A 19,513-nucleotide genomic window follows, 5' to 3' on the forward strand; every position below is an offset into this window, starting at 1 on the left:
CAATTGCCTTCGAGGTATACAAAACAAATAGACTAGCACGCACACGAGTAATGCCTCACGAGGCAGATTTCAGGGTCGCCGAAGCGTAACCGTAACTCTGAGCCCGACATCAATTTTAACCTCGGACTAGCTTTGACCTCAGGGTCGCTCCCAACACGACGTTACTCTGACCCTGACGTTACGCCCGGCGCGACTCGATCTACACTAAAGTCGAGGGTTACTTCGGAGATGTGTCAATAAAATTCCGCAAACCCCAAAAATACTTTGTTTTGCGAGGTAGCAACTCGATCCAGCCTGCCTCCCCAGATAACCGTCACACCGGATCTCCCCCGCAAAACCGACCCGTGACAAGCTTTTTTTCCTTTTTCTTCCATCACTCATCCCTCATGTTGGTGGTTCTGTACCGCTTACCGCGATGTGGCTCTCGTCACGCACATCTCAGGCCTCATTGACACCCGAGCTGCCGCCACAATAATTGCAGTGTAGTACACAATTACTACACTGCCATGGCATTTGAGGCTGCACTGGCACATGCGGCCCCCCCTGTTGCGGGATCTGCACCCACGGCTCGGTTCCTCTAACGCGAAGTGTGTATCTCCCCCGCGCCACGAGGCAGGGACTCCAACGGCCGGTCCGTTCGCCTGGGCTCACTAGCGTTCATTTCGAGGGTCGCCGGGTGGCGGTTATCCGTTGTTGTATCCGTTCCGTCGGTGTTTTATCGTTATCTGACAAAGACACGGAGAGAGGCCCGGGTGCAGTCATTATCATCCATACTGGCATGGGCGGTGCCATAGTCTTGGGCTTTCGCAAGTGTGCAAATTTGCAAATTAAAGGTCGGAACGGGCAATATAGCATAAGCATTAAGGGGTGGGTACACAGCAGATGCAACTGATGTTGGCATCGCAAATTCCGTGCGATGCCATTCGCGGGTGCGCATATCAGCGTAGCAGCCGATGTGACTGCATCCGAACATGGGCTGCGATGCGATCCCAAGTACCGTGTATACACTTTATGTTCACCAAGATTTGCAAAAGTTTAAACAACATGCTTACATTCGTCGTTACCCCCACAAACTTCCAACATTAACCCACAAGCTCCGTGTACCACGGTACACAAACCTCTTCTCCCACATCCCCGTGATGAACAGCAGCAGCATCGAGGCAACCGAGCGCATGGGACAGGGCTCTCCACGTGGTACGATGCACGCGTTACTTGTCCCACTGCACATTGTCCCAGCGCGAGAACAGACGCGAAAAAAGGACCTGAAGTGGAATAAATGAAAGCCATGCTGCCACGGGATGTTTAGCCCTATAAGACAGGTGGGTTTTGTCTCAGCCACCCAGCAAAAGCAAGGCGGTAAGCCCATGTCTCAGAAAACTTGCTCCAGGACAACATCTCTCCCGCCACCAAACGCCACAAAGAAGCAAGTAACAGCCACGAGGTAAAATCACCTGCTTAGGCACCCAGACAGCGCCACTCTCATCAACATGCAGCAGCCCGCGGGGGCCGCACGACACGCATCTGCAATGCGCGAGAGCCGGTCGCGTGCTCGCTTCTACCCCAGGTCGCGAATTGGTGGCGCGCGAACGGGGCGCGGCCTGCCGTGCCCGTGTCTGTGCGGACATCTAAGAGTGGACTGGACGTTGGAGGAAAAATCGCGGAACTTGCCCCTACGCCAAGGCTGACTGATGAGTGTCGTCATTGTAGATGAAGCCCGAGGCTAGGGGAATAATAGGATATCAATTAGTCACTCTTGCTCGCTTGTGAGCCGCCTCCGATGGTGATATATTTAGATTAGTAGAGCGTACACTAACGGGATGCCCATTGCCGATATCTGCCTCTGCTCCTGTGGGCGTTTATTTCTAATGAATACTCTACTATCGTTGTAAGCTGATATACACCTTGGCTGCGTACTAACACAGGTACTCACTGATCAAGTATCCGGAAAGATGACGTCCGTCAGTGACCAGTCTGTACATTGACTAGCAACGAGTCGAAGCAAAGGCTCCATCCATCCGAGCGTGATATTGATGAGCATTGAAAATGCAAATGTAGTGTCCTTGCAAATATGTAAAAGTTTCATCAAACACATGCATGCGTAGTTACTCAAATAAAAAGTCTTTTCCAAAAGGTCCGAATTTTCTTGCCAAACTCTCACATTACAAGTGTTTACACCAAGTGTACAAAAACTTTTCGACAAACTCAACAATAGGGTTCTGTAGTGAAAGAAAGAAAGACGGCATTTGCTGATTTCTTCAATACATACCAAGAGCTGACATCAAGCTGGATGCTGAAAACATAAATGAGAGACTTTGTAAGTTCGACATAGCGTCTTGCTCAGGAAGTGGTCATCAGGAAGCACAAGAATTTGAGTGTCTGGTTTTCCAAAAAAGAAAAAAAAATTGAACGCCCCGTCGTTTCGTAGACATCCGACGTAGGTAGACGAATGGTGCATGTCAATCATAACAAGCTCGTTAGGATCAAACAAGGATTTCGTGATGCCTACCTGATTTGGTAGCACAAGCATGAGGATTAGGACGTACGCGACAGAATTTATAGGCATGGGACTCTCCGCGAACACAGGCACGGCGCGAGGCACCATTGTATTGAAACAAATTCACATGACTGAATTCGCCCACTATGTCGGCCCTTCTTGCCACATGATTTTCAATTTTTCGCCGAGATCGTCAACAGCCCAGCCCGCCCGTTGGCGACAGCTAGCGAGCAAGTTCAGGACCGTGGCTCTTTGGCCACTGTCTTCTAATGGACCCCCAGCTATTTTTCACGAGATGGTAATTAGCTGGGAACCAGGGATATGGATGACGGTGCAGCTGCGGCCGGGGCATACCAATGAACAGGCATTGCGAGCACATGACGCTCGACGCGAAGTCTGTCAAAGTCATTGCAATGCCGCAGACTGCATTGATGCATTCTCGCAGACTTCGTCGTTGTTGTGCATACACCTCGGGCCCGCCTAACATGGGCTGATGGAGCAACAATAGTATGTGGGAACAGTAATACATTTGCATCGACACAGCTGAGTGGAACGTGTCGTCAGATGTAAACGCCTTCGAGTCCAGGCTTGGGAGTTGACTTACCAAAAGCTGTTGGATGGATCCAAATCGGCTCAAAGACATCCTCAGCCGAGCGCGGCTGAGGCAGCGGTTCAAACTCAGCAGTCAGGTACGTCTTCCAGTCTTCCAGCACGCCTCTGAGCTCCCTAGCCCTGGAGATTCGTGCTAAGGGCTCCATCGCGCCGTCCTCCATGTTTTCTCCCGAGCAGTACCCGACCACCTGCGCAAACAGGTAGACAGACCGAGCAGCGAGATCAGAGGGCTCCAGGTCCCGGAATGTCCGCACCGGCTTCCAGAACGTGAAGGGCCTACGCCTTTCGCGGTACGCGGCCCAGACATCCTGGCAGAGCCATGCCCACCACACACCTTGGCGCAGACCCATCGAATCGCCGTGTATGATCTGCGAGCGCTGGATCAGGAAGACGCCGTGAAGATGCCTCTCCCAGTCCTGGCTGGATCCGTCCAGCATCTCGTATGTGGAGACAATGAGTGAAGTGGCGAGCAGCTCCAGGCTCGTCTTGTACGTATTGTACTGCATGGCCTTCTGGACGTAGCGCAGTGTCTTGTAGTAGTATGGAAGGGCATCATTGGGATCGTACAAGGGAGTCTCGTTTGGCTGGCTGCTCAGGGACAGGTGGCGTGAGGAAAGAGCCCAGATGGCATTCATCAGTCCTACATTATGCATCTGACTCCTTTTAGCGGCGTACACGCGCGCGAGGATTTAGGGTGAGACCACTTGCCGCCAAGTGTGGTACCAGAGTTGCAAAAGGTTTCCGTGGGTCGAACAGGTCCAACTAAGAATCATCAATACGTGTAAACAAAAAGACTCGAAGTCGGGGAATACGAGGAACACAAATAACAATTTAGCTCACCCATTGGCTTAATTTTCGCACAAAATGCTGGAACAGCACGAGCTCCGAAGAAGTCAGTGAAATGGGCGAGGCCGACTGCCATTCCTTCTTCTCCAAGGCCTCGAATTCTATGACGCTGGAAGTTCGCTCTTGAAGAAGTGGGCACGACGACGCGGGCGATTGTCCGAGCTCCTCGGGTGCTGGATATGCTACAGTCGGTTTGTTCACAAAGTGAGTAGGGGACCGCAGAAGCGAGTGGTCAAGAATATCAACACCTTCCAAGTCAATATCGACGTTGGCCGGATGTTCTGATTGCAGAGCAGCGTCATGGATGAGCAAGTCAACCCAGATGGAGGTTGCGTTGTCCACATTGGCCCGGGAGGAGCTGAATGATGCTCGTGTTTGGCGATCTTGTGGGGTTGACGTATCCGCACAGAGCGTGCCGGGCTCGAGTTCGGGCTGGGGAGTTAACAAGGTCGGCTGCGTGGAGACGTTGATGTGCGACAGGGGCGAGATGGCATCGCCATCCTCAAAGGGAGTAGTCGTAGACGCAGTGATGTTGCTGATGCTTGTGACTGTGGCTGCTGGTAGACCGTTCTGCTCATTAATGCGCGACCAAGATGGTTCTGACACGCCTCTCTTTTCCTCGGCAACTCCCCCGGTCTTCCCATGCTCACAAGTTGTGGGGGAACCCGCCAACGTGTCCGCCACTGGTGGACTCGACTGTCCCTCGGTCCTGGATGCGGAACTTGAAGTCTCGCGTGCTCGGTGAGGCTGGACGGGGCCATATACGCATGACTGCTTCGTCCTCGTACAGCCTCCACAAACCGGCTTCTTCTCGTCGCATTTGATGTGGCGACGGCGACAAGTGAGACTGAGTGGGACGTCATGTCAGAGACAAATGATTCTGCAGCAGGCTACAGACCGCGGAGTGGAATGGCCCTCTAAGAAAAACATAGAGAAGGTTTGGGGGGGGGGCTTTAGTACCAGCCTGTGGTCTTCCTCAGACCCCTCCCTCGAGATTGCCTACCCCTAGTGAAGGTGCGTGCGGAAGGCATGTCTCCCGGCCATCAAGAGCTGGCAGAGACCTGAATGGAAAGCATTCGAAGCTCGTTTCGAGGGTTATCTCGGAATGGAATGGACTTGAGTCAAGTATCTACCAACTATGATAGGTACCTTAGGGGCCAAAGCACGCAGAACTGGGAAATAGAAGAACTCAAACTAGATGACTGGAGACCGATTGGACGGCTGAAATACCTAGGTACGCATGCAGGCTTACATAATCGAGTTAGAGTGCATTTATGCACCAGCCGTCACCCTTCGGGGTAGTTCGGTTTCTAAGTATGGCCCACCACCCAGACTTAGGACTTAGTGACCCAGGGACTTGAGTTCTTGCCATTGATACGTGTCGCGACTAAAGCTGACAGGGACCGAATTATACACGCAAGGGTCTGTGTTCACTGTCACTGGAGTAAGGAGGTAGCAGGAGACAAGATGGTCACGAAGTCACGAGGGGCCGTGTTTTATGGCTGATTAATTCTAGCTGTCTATTGGCAGTTTGGACTCTTGATGTCACCTTCACACTGATGACTCACAAAGGCCAAAAGGCATACCGAATGGAATCCAGGCGTACCGAGACGAGTGTTCGTGAATCACTGCAGGTGGACGAACATTCCGCCATCCACCAACATCTGCGACCCGGTCATGAATCCACTGAGTTGCTCGCAGCCCAGGAATACCGCAGGTCCAGCCAGGTCTTCTGGTCTGCCCACCCGCCCCATGGGTATGCGATGCTCTAGATATTTGCGCTTGACATCGTTTGCCATGTCGTGATCCGCCAGCTGTGTGTGGATTGTCCCGGGCAACAAGGCATTGCACCGGATCTTGTCCTTTGCAAGCGCAATAGCCATTGACTGAATCATTGATAGGACAGCCGCCTTGGTCGGCGTGTAGTGTACCTGGAGGCCACCACCTTGTAACGCGCTGATCGAGGAGATGCCTATTATTGATCCGCCGCGGCCTTGCTTCTTCATCTGACGAGCTGCCGCCTGGCATGTGTAGAACGTGCCATTGATATTCACGTTTATGGACTGGTCAAACAATTTCTGATCGATTCTATCTCAGCGCGAAAAGTCTAAATCAGCATCATGCGCGGGCTTAACGTGAGCAGGAAGAGCGGTGGAGGGCAAGGTGCAATTCTCACGAGAGGAATTCGCATGCTTTAAATATTCCAGCATTAGCGACGAATATATCAATGCCACCCCATTTTTTCACAGCCTCTTCGACTAAAGTTTGACCTGTTTCCGGCTTCGTGATGTCTCCAGACACTTCGATGAGCTCTCCAGCCGGCAGGCCCTCGCTCGCGCCTCGGCTCTTGATCTCTTGCGCCGTTTCCAGGAGGCTGTGCTTGTGTTTTGAATCTTGGGGAAGATCGAGGTGGTTCACGGCGACATTGGCTCCTTGTCGAAGGTATTCCAACGCTATTGCTCGACCGATGCCCGTTGTGCCACCGGTGATGCAGGCTGTTTTCCCGCGAAGCAAACGACACGATGCCAGCACAGACATGTTTCCTCCGCCAACTCTGCAAACTTCAATTAAGACAGATTAGATGGTGTTGAGGCAGATTCTCGTTAGCTTTGAGAGCGTTCTTTGGTGTCGTGTCCACAGTGAACGCCCAAAAGCCTTTAATTCATAGCTTGGGCATGGCGCTGGAGCTGGAATCCACTGACGAGCGCCAAGAGATTGCAAAGCGCCTGGAGCGGGTCGCGTAGCAAGCGGGGCAGCCCCGGAGCCGGCTGGTGTGTTAAGGCTTGGAGTAGACTCAACTCGTCTCGAGGGCACATGCGAATCAGAGCCGTCTTCTCCAGAAATACCCCATATTGACCATGCAAGCACCGCAGCCTGGGGTTTTAAAATGGGTCCCTCGTCCATGTGCACAGACTTTGTCGTATGCAAGTGTGCATGTACAGATCGTCATGCTCCTGGATCCTACATTACAGGTGCTGCTGCGTGGCACATTATTATGACTAGCTTGTAGCCTGTAACTGATGCCCGTAATGTTCTGGAATTCTGACCTCTTTTCCAGAAACGCCGTGTAGTATGCTGCAGGGGTTACACGCGCCGCATTACTACATACTTCAATGGCCGACATCTACCCATAAGGTTGGATCGCGTGCATGCAGAGATAATGCAACCTACAGAAAGACCAAAATATTTTGCGAGTACCAGTCAGATTGAATGGCTTAAAATCTACCATAGCTCCAGTGACATGTGTCGAGCAATCCCCAAGCAGTCTTGTCATAGAACCACCCCCTTGTCCCGGTCCTACTCGTGGTGTATTGTTGCTGGCTCCACCACCTTGGCCTCCAGATCATCACGACCATCATATCTCGCAGCACCACCAAGACCAGGATTCTGCTCTTTCAGCATTGCAAAAGTCTTTTCTGCGTCCCAAGACCAGGGAGTATCTGCAGCGAAAAGCAAGTCCATCTCTTCCAGTGTGCGCTGATTAGACTCGGGGTAAAGTGCCCAGACTACGACGTGTTAGCGGCCTTGTGCATATGTTTAGATATCTGGGGATTCAGTCGCTGACTTACCAATTGGAATACTAATGAGATTGACTGCTCCGAAGATGTACATCATCTTCTCGCTGATGGCACTGACAATGTACGGCAGAACTAGAGTTAGTGTGCTGTCAAGGTGTCAGCTCTTTGTTCGGGGATACACGCCGCCCGCGGATTGTGATCTTCGCACACTCACCCATTGCCAATAGACCATCCAACGACTCCAAAGCTGTTGCCTTTGGCGCGTACCTGCAGAGGAAAGATCTCTGCTGGGTATAGCCACGGCACAGTAAGCCAAGTGGCACCGAAGACGAAGGTGTACACGAACACAAAGGACGCCGCGGCAGCGCCCCACTGGTTTGCCGTGTCGACATTGCCCTGAGATCGCGCATCAAGACCGGCTCGCGAGAAGCCACCGACTAAAAACATGGCAATGCCTTGCCCGACCGATCCCCAGTATAAAGTCCAGCGGCGGCCAATTCGATCGATCGTGAAAACACAGATGAGTGTCGCAAAGGTGTAGGTAATGTTGTTCAATCCAGAAACCCACTGGGCCTTGTCCGAGTTGAAGCCGGCGATGCTGAAGATGGCTATAAAAATCGCGCAAGCAGGTCAGTAAGGGATTGAAACCCAAGGAACGGGGTGAGGGACATAGATGCGACTCACTTGGACCGTACATTGTGACGCCGGCTATGCCGGTCCAGCATTGCATGATCTGAAGCCAGATGACCAGCTGGACTCGTCGGACTGTGTGTAACTTGCCGGATCTGAGGCCAAAAAGCATGGCAATGTACGAAGTTCCATCCGTCTCCTTCTCCAGCTGCACCACCCCTTTGATATCAGCAAGCTCGGCCTCGGCGAGTCCTGCGTCAGGTCCAAGTGTTCCACGAAGACGTTGCAGAATATACAACGCTTCATCGTCTCGGCCAACTCTGGCCAACCATCTGGGAGACTCTGGAAATAACCAACATGCGACAAGTAGGAACAGCAGGGGAATGATCTGGAATGCAATTGGAAAGCGCCATCTAAAAGGCGAATTTCCGTTGTCAATAAACCGGACAGCGTAGCCAAGCCAGTAAGCCACGACGACTCCGAATATGTTCAGTGTAAATTCCATCGCGATGAAAGTTCCCCGAGACGTGTAGTCAGCCAGCTCGGAGGCCCACGCCGGGACGATGCCGTTCAGGATGCCGGTTCCGATGCCGTTGACGAGTCGCGCGCAGATCATCCAACTGGGATTCATGGACGAACACTGGAGTGCGGCGCCCAAGATACCCCAGAGGGCACCAGCTCCGATCGCCTTGATTCGTCCGTAATTGTCTCCCAAGGAGCCACCGATGAGGCAGCCTACAAGAGTGCCGAGGTAGTAGACGCACATGATGCCTCCTTGGAGGAGAGTGTTGATGATTACCGGGTTGCCTTCGTCGTTGACGTAGCCGAGGCCCATGAGGTCAATGTAGTCTCTAGACTCGTTGACGCCTCCCATCATCCCCTGATCGTAGCCTTGAGGGCGTCAGTCTTTTAATTCCACCACTTCTCCCGGCGACCATGTTCGGCGCAAGTAGGCTTACCGAAGAAGAAAATAGACAATCCGGCAAGGGCGTTGATGGCAATGAGCAGAGCTCTCTTCTCAAGCTTGCCATGTATCATCCATCGGTGCCGTTGATCCATTATGTTGAGTCTGGGTGAAATCTGGCTTTTCGTCTCTCCAACAGCAATAAGAATAGGCGGAATAGATCGTCCTCCAACGTGAGCGTATTTATTTGGGAAACAATGGTGTGTAGCATTCGAGCAGTTCAAAGTATTTATGTTTCACTCTGAAGGTTCATTAATTCCAACTTTAGCCCAGACATCTGGGCCGCCTGCAAACACGGAGTCATATTGCCCAATGACGCCGCAGTCATGCAAGACACCTCAAACGATCCTTAGAACTTGTCAGGATTGCTAGTAATGTGTAAGTGGCCGGGGCACCGAGGTAACTTCGTTCAGCATGAGAGGCATGGATCCTTGTGGAGCAAAACCTGGGGCAACACTGACAGTGCCATCCATCTCGGGCACGGGACCCCATGGGGATTGACGGAAGGAATCGCGGGGAAATGTCCGAAATGTCGTATGAGACATTGATTCTCGAAGGTTTGTTCGCTCACGAAGCGAGTCAGCCCCCGGAACGATCTGCCCATCTTGCTAGTCTCAACTTGTTGGTCTAGCGGGACACGTGTGTGCTCGTCTCGAGGGCGAGAATTGGCACAACCATGCTTCGCGTCTCAGGTAACAAGCCATTTGGCATCGGGTCGTGGCAAGTGACAACGCGGAGGTTGGAATGTCACCAGCTGCCAAAACATTTTACGCTTAATATGCTGAGGAGTGGTGGCGAATCATAGAGTGGGTGTAATTATTTCCAGCTATTAGTCTTCTTTTTAAGTACAAAAAGGAGGAAAATCACTCATGATTACATGACGACTGAAGGCTTTTGTTTTCTAATTAAGCAGATATTTCTTATCAAAACAGCGCCTTGACCACTGCACTATAGCTAGGGCTGTTTCCTTATTTAAAAGCTCAGAATTCCAGAACGCCTTCTGGAATACAGTGCAGTCTTATATAGCTGTGCCGTCACACTTATCTTGTTTTTCAAATAACGCTTCCCTCTTTCTGTAAAAATACGTGCAATTGTAAATAATAAGTAGTTAAAGGTTATAGCTTTAAAAGCTTGAATGATAAAATATATAGTTTAAAAGGCATAATTCAGCAGTTGAATTTGTTCAGAGCAAAAGATGAAAACAAATTTTCAAGTCCCTTTTTTAAAACATTAGCCTCAATGAATCTACTTTGAACGTACTAGGGCCACTCTCTTAGACGATCGCTTTACTTCTTGATGTGACTTTTAAACCTGTGCTATTTATTTTAATCTTATTAAGTACTATTTAATATTGTCTCTAACGGAAGCACCATCTCTTCGATAGAGCTCGGGGTGTGATATCTATCTCTAAGAGTGATATAGAGAGTAAGCAGCTCCAAAGACGGAGATCTCAACAAGTAGGTAACGGGGCATTTCTTATTTCTGTTCTCAACGATTTAAATAAGAACTATTAATTTTCGTGCTTCGCTCTGTCAGAATGGGAAGAAAGCTGTGGGTTGAAAAAGACTCACGGGCTCTTAGATACCATTATTCAGACCACTATAAGATTGCGCCCAAGGTACATGCTATAAACATCTGTATCTATAGGTATGGCTTTGCGTTATAGATCGCGTCTAGTTTTAAAAGCGTCTTAGAGAATTACTATAGTGTGTATAGGGAATTATAAGATAAGACTATATAAGTTTAACCTAGAAGGTTGAGATTTAAAATACTAGTTATATTTTCAAGTTCATCCAGATAAGCGTTAGTCTCCATCATCTCGGAATTTTAAATACTCTGGCTAAGAAAGAAAACTTAATTGGATCAAATACTCCTCCATATATAACAAAAAGACCTCATTTAGTCAAAAAGGTTTGTTTAGTAGATGTTTCCCAAGAATACGCTGTGGAATCATTGTAAGTGATGACGTCGCAGTTCACCTCTTACTATTCTCATTCAATTTTCTCCAGTCTCCAGAAGACTGCATAATTCATTGTTCGGAGTGTGAGTGTAGGTGGCTTGGAATGGATTGTAGGTACTTAGGTACTTGTGTGATCAGCAAGCTGCGAAGTCGACCCTCGGCTCGAGGGCGTGAGGGGAGCACCGCCCCGAGCTATCCAACATCGTGCCGTCCTCATCATAAGTAATATTCATCATCGGCCTAATAGACGAGTGAGTTGCGTCCTACCCATCGCTAATCCCCTGCAATATTTCAGCCTCTATCACAATGGCAACCCTACGACCTGGTGCGATCACTGCAACCTGCTTACGATTGGCCCAGAGAAGCACTGGCAGAATCGGGCTCTACAACCTACGGCAACGGCGTGGACTTGCTACGCGTCAAACCCGACACCAGCTCAACACGGGCGCCAGCATTCCAGCCATCGGCTTTGGGACTTTCCAGGACCCAGACGCTCAAGAGGACGCGGTGTCCAGGGCTCTGAAGGCGGGATTGCGTCTCATTGACACGGCACGGGTCTACGATGTCGAAAAGCAGGTCGGCCAGGGCATCAAGAGGAGCGGCGTCCCCCGCGAGGAGATTTTCCTCGGCACGAAGCTATGGTGCAACAATTATCACCCGGAAGATGTTGAGAGGGCACTCGACGAATCTCTCACAGACCTCGACACTCCATATGTGGACCTATTGTTGATGCATTACCCTTGCACTTTTGCCAGAGGACAGGACCGCTTCCCTCGAGATAGTAATGGCAAAATGATTCTGGGACAGACGACATTTGTTGATACTTGGAGAGCTATGGAAAAGCTGGTAGAGACAGGGAAAGTTAAAGCAATTGGGGTTTCCAACTTCAGTAGGGGTGAATTGGAAACCTTGATGCGGGAGAGTGCAACAGTAAGTCCAACATGGAGTGCCACCGAAAAACAGGCGAGGAAACTTTGTAGAAGATAATCAGCTGACCAAATCGCAAGGTACCTGCTGTTCATCAAATGGAAGTGCATCCTTACTTGCAGCAAAAGTCCTTTAACCAGTGGCTTCGGTCTCAGGGCATCCATGTAGTCCAGTTCAGCCCCCTTGGGAACATGAATGACTTCTATCGGAGCACAGGTTGGAGCAAGGATATATCGCATATGATGAGGGTAATCGATCAGCCGCTATTGAAGGAACTTGGCCAGAAATACGGGAAAAGCGCTGTTCAGATTGTGTTGGCTTGGGGTATCAACAACGGACGATCCGTCATACCTAAGAGCACCATTGACTGGCAAATAAAAGAAAACGTCGAGGCAGACTTCAAGCTAGAGGACGAGGATATTAAGGCCATTGAGACACTAGATATCAAGGCTAGGTTCAACGATCCGAGCTTGGATTACCAGTGGAGGCTCTATAGCGACCTAGAAGGCATTGAGGGCACTGTCGAGGGGAGGACCCACTAGTTGATCTGCTTGTACAAGTTTAGTGTGGAAGCTACCACATCGAGTAACTGCTTTATCCCGGGAGGCCTGCATAATATGCTGACTTCGACTGTTCCGTTATTGTGGCAATGTGTTGTGTTGATCATGAATAAGACTCGGATGATTATTCTGAAGTATATCAAGGCAGTCGCCTGGGCTCTTGTGATCTCAATTGGCCCCTCTTTATTTGTGATGTCCCAGGAGTCTACATTGTACGATATTTATACATATACTACTTAGCTCAAGAGTTGGAGCACAATTGAAGCAATAATTAGTATCGGGTGAACTAGATGGTCCACTCTTTACAACCAGCTGGTCACAAATACCGTCACGAACCTCATGTTGTATGAAAACAGAGCAGTCTTTTAGATGCTAACGGGTGGTATCATTGCCCTAAACTTAATCATCTGCTAATAGCCATGATTCCCAGCTTCACCAAGAGCAAACCCCCCTCAAGTCCACATAGGATTGCCACCCGGTCCCGCTTCACGCTCAGGCCCGACCGCCATGCGATGACTTCCAGAACGCTATTTCTCCTCCGCTAAGACCAGAGTCTTTCGGCCCCAGCCTCGTTGCTGCCCCTCAACGACGCGGCGGGTTGGGACCAGGTGGAGGCCTGGTCCTAATAGGCAGTTGTATCGGGGCCGGGCCCGGCGTCGGTCCCGGGACAGGCGTGGGATTCGGAAGGGGCTTTTTACAATTACAGGGATTCTGCTCGCTCCCGCAATCCCTGCACCCATGCTGAGGATCCCCCTCGGAGGGTAGGTCAGGCATGGTACGTTTGGTTTTGGTGGATGCTGGGACTTATTGCAGAAAGAGGGTGACTGATGGGATGCTGTTGTTTGAGAGCCCCCGGACTGTTCGTGTATCGACGAGACTGCGATGAAGGTTTGCCTGTCTCGCTTGGCACTGATTTCTCTTGGTGTTGATTTCCCTTCGCGTTGGTTTCCTTCGACGGCGATTCCCTTTGATTGACTTAATCTTGGTTTCCTCTGGTGTCTTAATTCTCTTGGTGTTGGTTTCTTTGGGTGTTGAGTACTGAGTTTGTGTGCCCGTCGATGCTTTTTGATGGAGAGACAAGGTTTCAGGAGTCTGGCCTCGGACTCCGGGTAATTATAGTTGTAGGAAAAGACAAGGCGAAGTCTCACTTGAGTGTGAGTAGTGATGAGTGAGTATGGTCTTCATGTCTCTCAGTGAGTAGGCAGTTGCTGTAACGGCGAACAAGTCTTTGGGTGGCTGGTTCAGAATCGTCTCTCATCGATCGTATATATGCTGGCGTCTTGAACGGAATGACGGTCACTCCAACTGTGGAGGAATTTGAGAGTAGCGTGACAAAGCCATTTCACAGGCTCACAGTCGGCTCATCTCGAGATAAGACTATGAGTGACAAGCACAGCAAGTCCATACTGACATGTAGGCTTCAAGAGTCGTCGCTATAGTCACAGCTTCAGTGGGCAGAACCTCTGGCATCTGAGAGTTGGCTCAGTCCCTACGTGAGCACACTGTGGACACGGGATACTAGAAGTACCACCATAATAACTAAACACGCTTGAATCTCTAAATTCCATTACCGCTGCGAGACTCTCATCTCAACACAAAAAGTAGTTGTGTCAGCCTCCCATATATACGAGTGCAGTATATATATAAGCGCCTTCCATGAAGTAGCAGCACGGTCTTGTTTTGTGCAGGCAGTCCCCTTCACCACAGATGGAATAACTCCCGCAGCCCCGAAAAATAGACCCACCCAGTTCCCATATACACAAACGCCCCAAACACGGATAGTTATGTGCCCGGGAAGTCGAGTGGGGTGGATATAAGACGCCAACTCCTGCATCGCCCAACGCCGCCCAGACAACCTTGATGCCATGCCATGCCGTACCATGCCATACTCAATTCGAAGAAAAAAGAAAACTCGGACCGAAATCTCTCTTGCTCACTGCCCTTATTGAGATGCCTTCGGGTCCCACAAGAACTCAATCACCTCGTCCATGGTCTCGCCGCTCTTCCAGTCCGCTTTGTACACGTAGATCTGCCTCAGCCTGCCGTCCTGGAGCCACTCGGCATCCTTCAGACGGTAGCTCCTCTTCTCGTTCTTTCGCAGGGCCGGCCTGAGTGGCCCGATGCTGAAGTCGAACTCCGGCCCGTGCTGGTTCCAGGTCGCCTCCACCCAGTCGAGGTTGAGGCCCTGTACGCCCTTGCGGTACATGGCGATCGAGTAGCCGTTGGAGAACAGGGTGTCCTCGCCGAACTGGAAGCGCTGCAGGAAACAGTCGCCGCAGACCTTGGTAATCTGCGCCATCTTGTCGACTGGCTCGACGTACCAGCTCTTCCAGTGGTGTAGCGACAGCGTGCGGAAACCGGCCTCGAAAAAGCCCGACAGGTCTCCTCGCATGTCCTGCTGGTACAGCCCAGGCACTAGCGTTAGCTTTGTCTTGGAATGGTAGTACACGCAGTCGCGCAGCATGCCGTCACCCGACGGTAGGGCCGCCTCTTCCAGACACTGCTCCATGTACGGCTCCAGCTTCTTGGCCAATGGCACCGACAGGAAGACGCCCGCGCCACCGAAGGCCATGAAGCCCCATGACCGCACCGAGTAGAAATCCTCCGATAGCTGGCCGAGCCACAGCTCCTTGGTATGATCTAGTTGGCCAAGAGTCTTGCTCAGCGCATCCAGTGATGGGAAGAAGGTGTCATCGTCGAGGATTCCGACCCATTTCGTATCGGGGCTGATGTTCTGCACGGTGGGACGCAGCATGACAAAGTGATTCTGGTCGATGGTAAGATTTGGGTCGCCGTTGGCTGTGGCCATTTTTATGCCATGTTGGGCGAAGAGTTGCTGGAGGGCACCGAGGTCGTTGCCCGCGTGGTCTACGATGACGGCCACCAAAAGAGCATCGGTCCCTGCCAGCCAGTGCTCGAAGGCAGGCAGCCCCTGAACCATGCGCTCGTAGTATGTGGCGACGCCGAAAACGAAGTGGGGATACTTCTCCTTGGGAGGTGGCGGGGTGACGGTGATGGAGAGCTCGTCGCAGGGCAGAGCCTCAACATGGGAGCAGGAGGTGAGGTTTATGTTGGTCTTCTGGGTGATGACGGGCCCCTCGAGCTTGGGAATGACTGTTCGGTCGACGTCATCGGAAAACTTGGGCTTGATACATCTCCTGGAGTAGATGATGTTGTCGCTCAGCTGCAGCTCCTCGCGCCTCAGGAATTCTATCTCGGGGATGCACTGGCCGGGCTCCAGAGGTGGTCGCGGTGTGGGAGTCGTTGGCGGGGTGCCGAACTTTGCCTCCTCTTCCAGGGCGGCGGCAGACTTGGGCTGGTCACCCTTGTGCACGCCTGCGATCTGGTGGGATATTGAGTCGACGATGGCAGCATCGCGGAACCTGCTGGAGGAGAGGATGAATATGCAGAGGACGAGGACGACGAGGACTGGCACGACTCGTTGGAAGCGCTGTGGTATGAGCATGGCGCTACCTTCTCATGTCGGACACCAACAAAGCAACGTCTTGTGTGGAGGGGCGTGCGATGCGATGCGATGCGATGCGGTGGCGTTGGCTTCGGGGTTTGGCGTTGGAGTTGGAGTTGGAGTTGGCGATGGCGGGGGAGTTCCGAGGGGTGGGTATTCGTCGAGGAGAGTAGCGAGCGTCCTATGCTGGTTTTGGGTGGTGCCTTGTCTTTGGATTCCTTTTCTTTTTTTCCCCTTCGTTTCCTTCTGTTTCCTCCTGGCGTCTAAGCCTCTCCAAATGCTCGAGCTGTTGGTGCAGGATTGTCGCACGACTTAAGGTTGGGGGTTTCGGCTGGTCTCTCCTTCCTGTGGCTTGACGGACCCAAAGTTGGGGTCTGTAACAGCTCTAGATCCGGCCGGGCCAAGGTTAGTTCTGTGGCGGCGGAAATAAGGATGACGAGGCAGGGCGGGCGCAAGGCACGAACGAGTACAAGGGGCACGGAGGACGAAAACGTGGGAAGCCGATGCCAGAGATCGGGCCGTTGCAGGAAAAAAACAAAGAATGACGAAGGACCAGAGATGACTAGAGAGAGAAAGATTGGCAGCGTTGATTGATTAATGTACGGACGTACAGTAGGGCAATGATATGCAACGCAATGTGCTGTCGGTCCACCGGTTAGAGTTCGAAGTGCAGAGTCTATGATCGATCATCCAAGTCCGTCCAAGACCTCGTCCCAGTGCCCCATCCCCTGCCACTCGAAGTCCCCAGTTCCAGGTCCTGTCTCCCAGATCTGCGCCGTTCCGTTTATCGACCGTTCTGGGCGTAGCCCCTCCGTCCGTCCAATGACTGATGGGCAGCGCGGGACTAAAGCATGTACGCAACCCAAAGAAAACGCGTCGCAATCGATGGATCAAATGAGTGGCTGCTGCACATGCAATCTGCCTGCTGTATCTGGGATCGGGTGGGTGGGATGCAGCAGGCTGACTGGATGGGATTCCAAGGTCGCTTCCAAGGCCCAATCCTGCGGCGCTGCGATGGTGCAGATGCAGGTTGGTGCGTGATTGATTGTGTGTGTGCGGACGGAGGCACAATATCTAGACACTGCTAGATTACCTAGACTACACTTGGTGACTCGGTACCTGAGTTCCTGGTTACGTAGCCCCAGATCCATCAGCGTTTGAGGTTTAGCGACCTCGACCGACCGTCGGCCACCGTTGACATGGGCCGTTGGAGCTGGGCCGTTGACATGGGCCCTGGCCTTGGAAAGGCAGGAAGGGTGGGGGGCTCGGAGGGGCTCACTTGCAGGACTGGCAGGCGCGGCGAGACCAATCTTGGAATCTGCATTCCTCCCCTGCGCGCCTGCCAGTCAGTCAGAAGTCAGACGCAGACCAGCCAGACCTGCACCTGCACGCACACCGCATTCGGACCTTCCAGCTTACTGTACCAAGGTACTTTGATGCACACATGCTCCGAGGGGTCCAGGCCCTGACTGCCTCTGAAGCAAGCTTGGTCTGGCTCGCCAATCTCGAAGCTGCCGCCCTGGCAGGGCCTGGGCAGCCAGACACAGACACAGACACAGATAGCATGGACACACATTCAGGAGATATGCCCCAGATAACATGCATCCAAGAGCTTTTTCTTGATCCAACTGCTTCACCTTCATTACACTCATTTCATTTAACTCAATCCACGGCCACCAGAGCGGATGGATGGAGCACCTCGCAGCCCCTTTCCCCTTCCCCTCCCCATCAGCGCGTGCTCGAGGTACCAAGCCGATGGACAGCACATCCTCATGAATCTGATGTCGTCATCGCCAATCCACTCGAGTCGTTGGCCCCCATTTCTTCGTCCATCAAAGGGCCACATCTTTGCACACCTCCAAAACATGTGGGTCACGAGCAACGATCATTACCCTACGCATTTCATTAACTTCAACCTGAACCTGGTCAGTCTGCATACGCAACGACTATCATTTGTGCACCTTCATCTCGTCAGGCTCGTTTGGAAAACTCTCATCAACTGCTGCGCCCCCCTGCATCCTCATTCCAAAACTTCCAGAACGATCCCAGCACCATATCTGTCGTCCCTGGCCAATTGGAAAATCTTCGAGACTACCGGCCGTCCAGCCGGCCGTCCAGATGAACCGCTGCCGTGCCCCAGGGTCCCTGCCCCCTGATGAGGCGGCTCGGTTCTTATGTCGATCAAGCTTTCTTCAACTGTTTCAGACCCCTAGAGCTGCTTTTTTCGTCCGGATAAGCTGACGTGGAGCGGCCACATGTGGCCTGAGTCCTCCCAAGGTCAACCTTGGAGCCACTCACGAATGTGTGAGTGGATACGCAAAATACAGAACATGACAATTGAGTGGCCCCCCTTACCATTCTCGTCACAACTCATCACATACCAGCTGGAGGGGATTGGGCCTGTGCACGACGGTGGCCGATCGATGTCTTGGGCACCATAGTTCACTTGAGCATACGGTTCCGCTATGTTATTTTCGCTTACTCTTTATAGCATCCTGTTGGAGACGAGATGTACTAGTAAGCTCCAATGCTCCCTGGCGGCATCTCTCGACTTCTGCCTCACTCATTTGTCATCAACCGGCCCTCGAGCTCCATTCTTCGCTGTAGTGCTTTCGTCCTCATCATGCATATTTGTTCTGCTTGCCCGGGTCTTCTATCCCACCATCTTCTGGAGAATCCAGGTATTTTCGGTCGCTAGTCCTGGTTTTTGATAAAATTCTGTGACGAGTCCGGGCGCTCCAACGTGGGAGATGTCCTTGGCAATGGCTCAAAGACGCTCATGCTGTTGCCATTCCTGGCGCGTCCGTTGGCTGGTCCCGCTCAGGAAAGTTGGGCTGTCTTTTTCAAGCCCCGTCTAGACTCTGGTGATGCGCCGCTCCTGCTCGGTGTGAGAAAGCCGCAACCGCAAGCACATCTTTCCCTTAACGCACCAGAAGTCCGTAGGCTCGGGATGCGCACTTGAGGGGATCGAACCTCTACGAGCTCGGCTGGTTTCTTGGATGAATGGGGGACAAGTAATTAGGGAAGGCAGGATCTCGCATGAGGTTCTTGATGTATTACCTGTATGAAGAGAGGCATGCTTTCTCCTTGGCATGGTACCACCACATCTGATGATTTTGAGCAACCTTGTATATGGAGCGTACGTGAAAGATATAGGGTTACATGTTAACATTCGTACAGCAAGTCGTGACCGTGAGGTAGACTGCACGGCTCACAAGGGGAAGATCAAGTCACTATGTCTCCAACAATGATTTCTGCGTTTACATTTTCATTCGATCTGATGCAAAATGACGCACCATCTAATATCGCATCTGCCATACTGATCCTAGAAAACCTGACAATCCGTTCAAAACCATTTTCTACTGTTGCTGTACCATCAATTATTTTGACTTTGACCATCATACCGTCTGCCGGCCTGGCAGTTATCTGCCATGTCTATACAGAGACCGTTCAGCGTCATTGTACTATTGCTCGTATAGAAGCATAATGAAAAAAAATATATGCGGAACTCACATTGTAGAAGTACGACTTGACCT

At 51.6% G+C, this 19,513-nt stretch overlaps 3 protein-coding genes across 3 annotated transcripts; 1 reads left to right on the plus strand and 2 right to left on the minus strand.

Moving 5' to 3' along the window:
• Positions 1-3,054: 3,054 nt before the first annotated feature.
• J7T55_015410 (uncharacterized protein) lies at positions 3,055-6,856 on the minus strand (the record flags this gene model as incomplete). Its single annotated transcript, XM_053139644.1, has 6 exons — positions 3,055-3,759; positions 3,947-4,799; positions 5,597-6,040; positions 6,129-6,144; positions 6,223-6,447; positions 6,655-6,856. 6 exons carry the CDS (start codon positions 6,854-6,856, stop codon positions 3,055-3,057), a joined length of 2,445 nt encoding a protein of 814 aa, XP_052997136.1.
• Positions 6,857-11,330: 4,474 nt separating this feature from the next.
• Positions 11,331-12,493, plus strand: J7T55_015412 (uncharacterized protein; the record flags this gene model as incomplete). Its single annotated transcript, XM_053139645.1, has 2 exons — positions 11,331-11,954; positions 12,032-12,493. The coding sequence occupies 2 exons, from the start codon at positions 11,331-11,333 to the stop codon at positions 12,491-12,493; spliced, it is 1,086 nt and encodes a 361-aa protein (XP_052997137.1).
• Positions 12,494-14,453: 1,960 nt separating this feature from the next.
• Positions 14,454-15,977, minus strand: J7T55_015413 (glycosyltransferase family 31 protein; the record flags this gene model as incomplete). The annotated part of the gene is made up of 1 exon (XM_053139646.1): positions 14,454-15,977. One exon carries the CDS (start codon positions 15,975-15,977, stop codon positions 14,454-14,456), a length of 1,524 nt encoding a protein of 507 aa, XP_052997138.1.
• Between the last annotated feature and the right edge of the window lie 3,536 nt (positions 15,978-19,513).

Source organism: Diaporthe amygdali (genome assembly GCF_026229845.1).
Source record: "Diaporthe amygdali strain CAA958 chromosome Unknown NODE_5_length_1802954_cov_64_987939, whole genome shotgun sequence".
Lineage (NCBI taxonomy): Eukaryota > Fungi > Ascomycota > Sordariomycetes > Diaporthales > Diaporthaceae > Diaporthe > Diaporthe amygdali.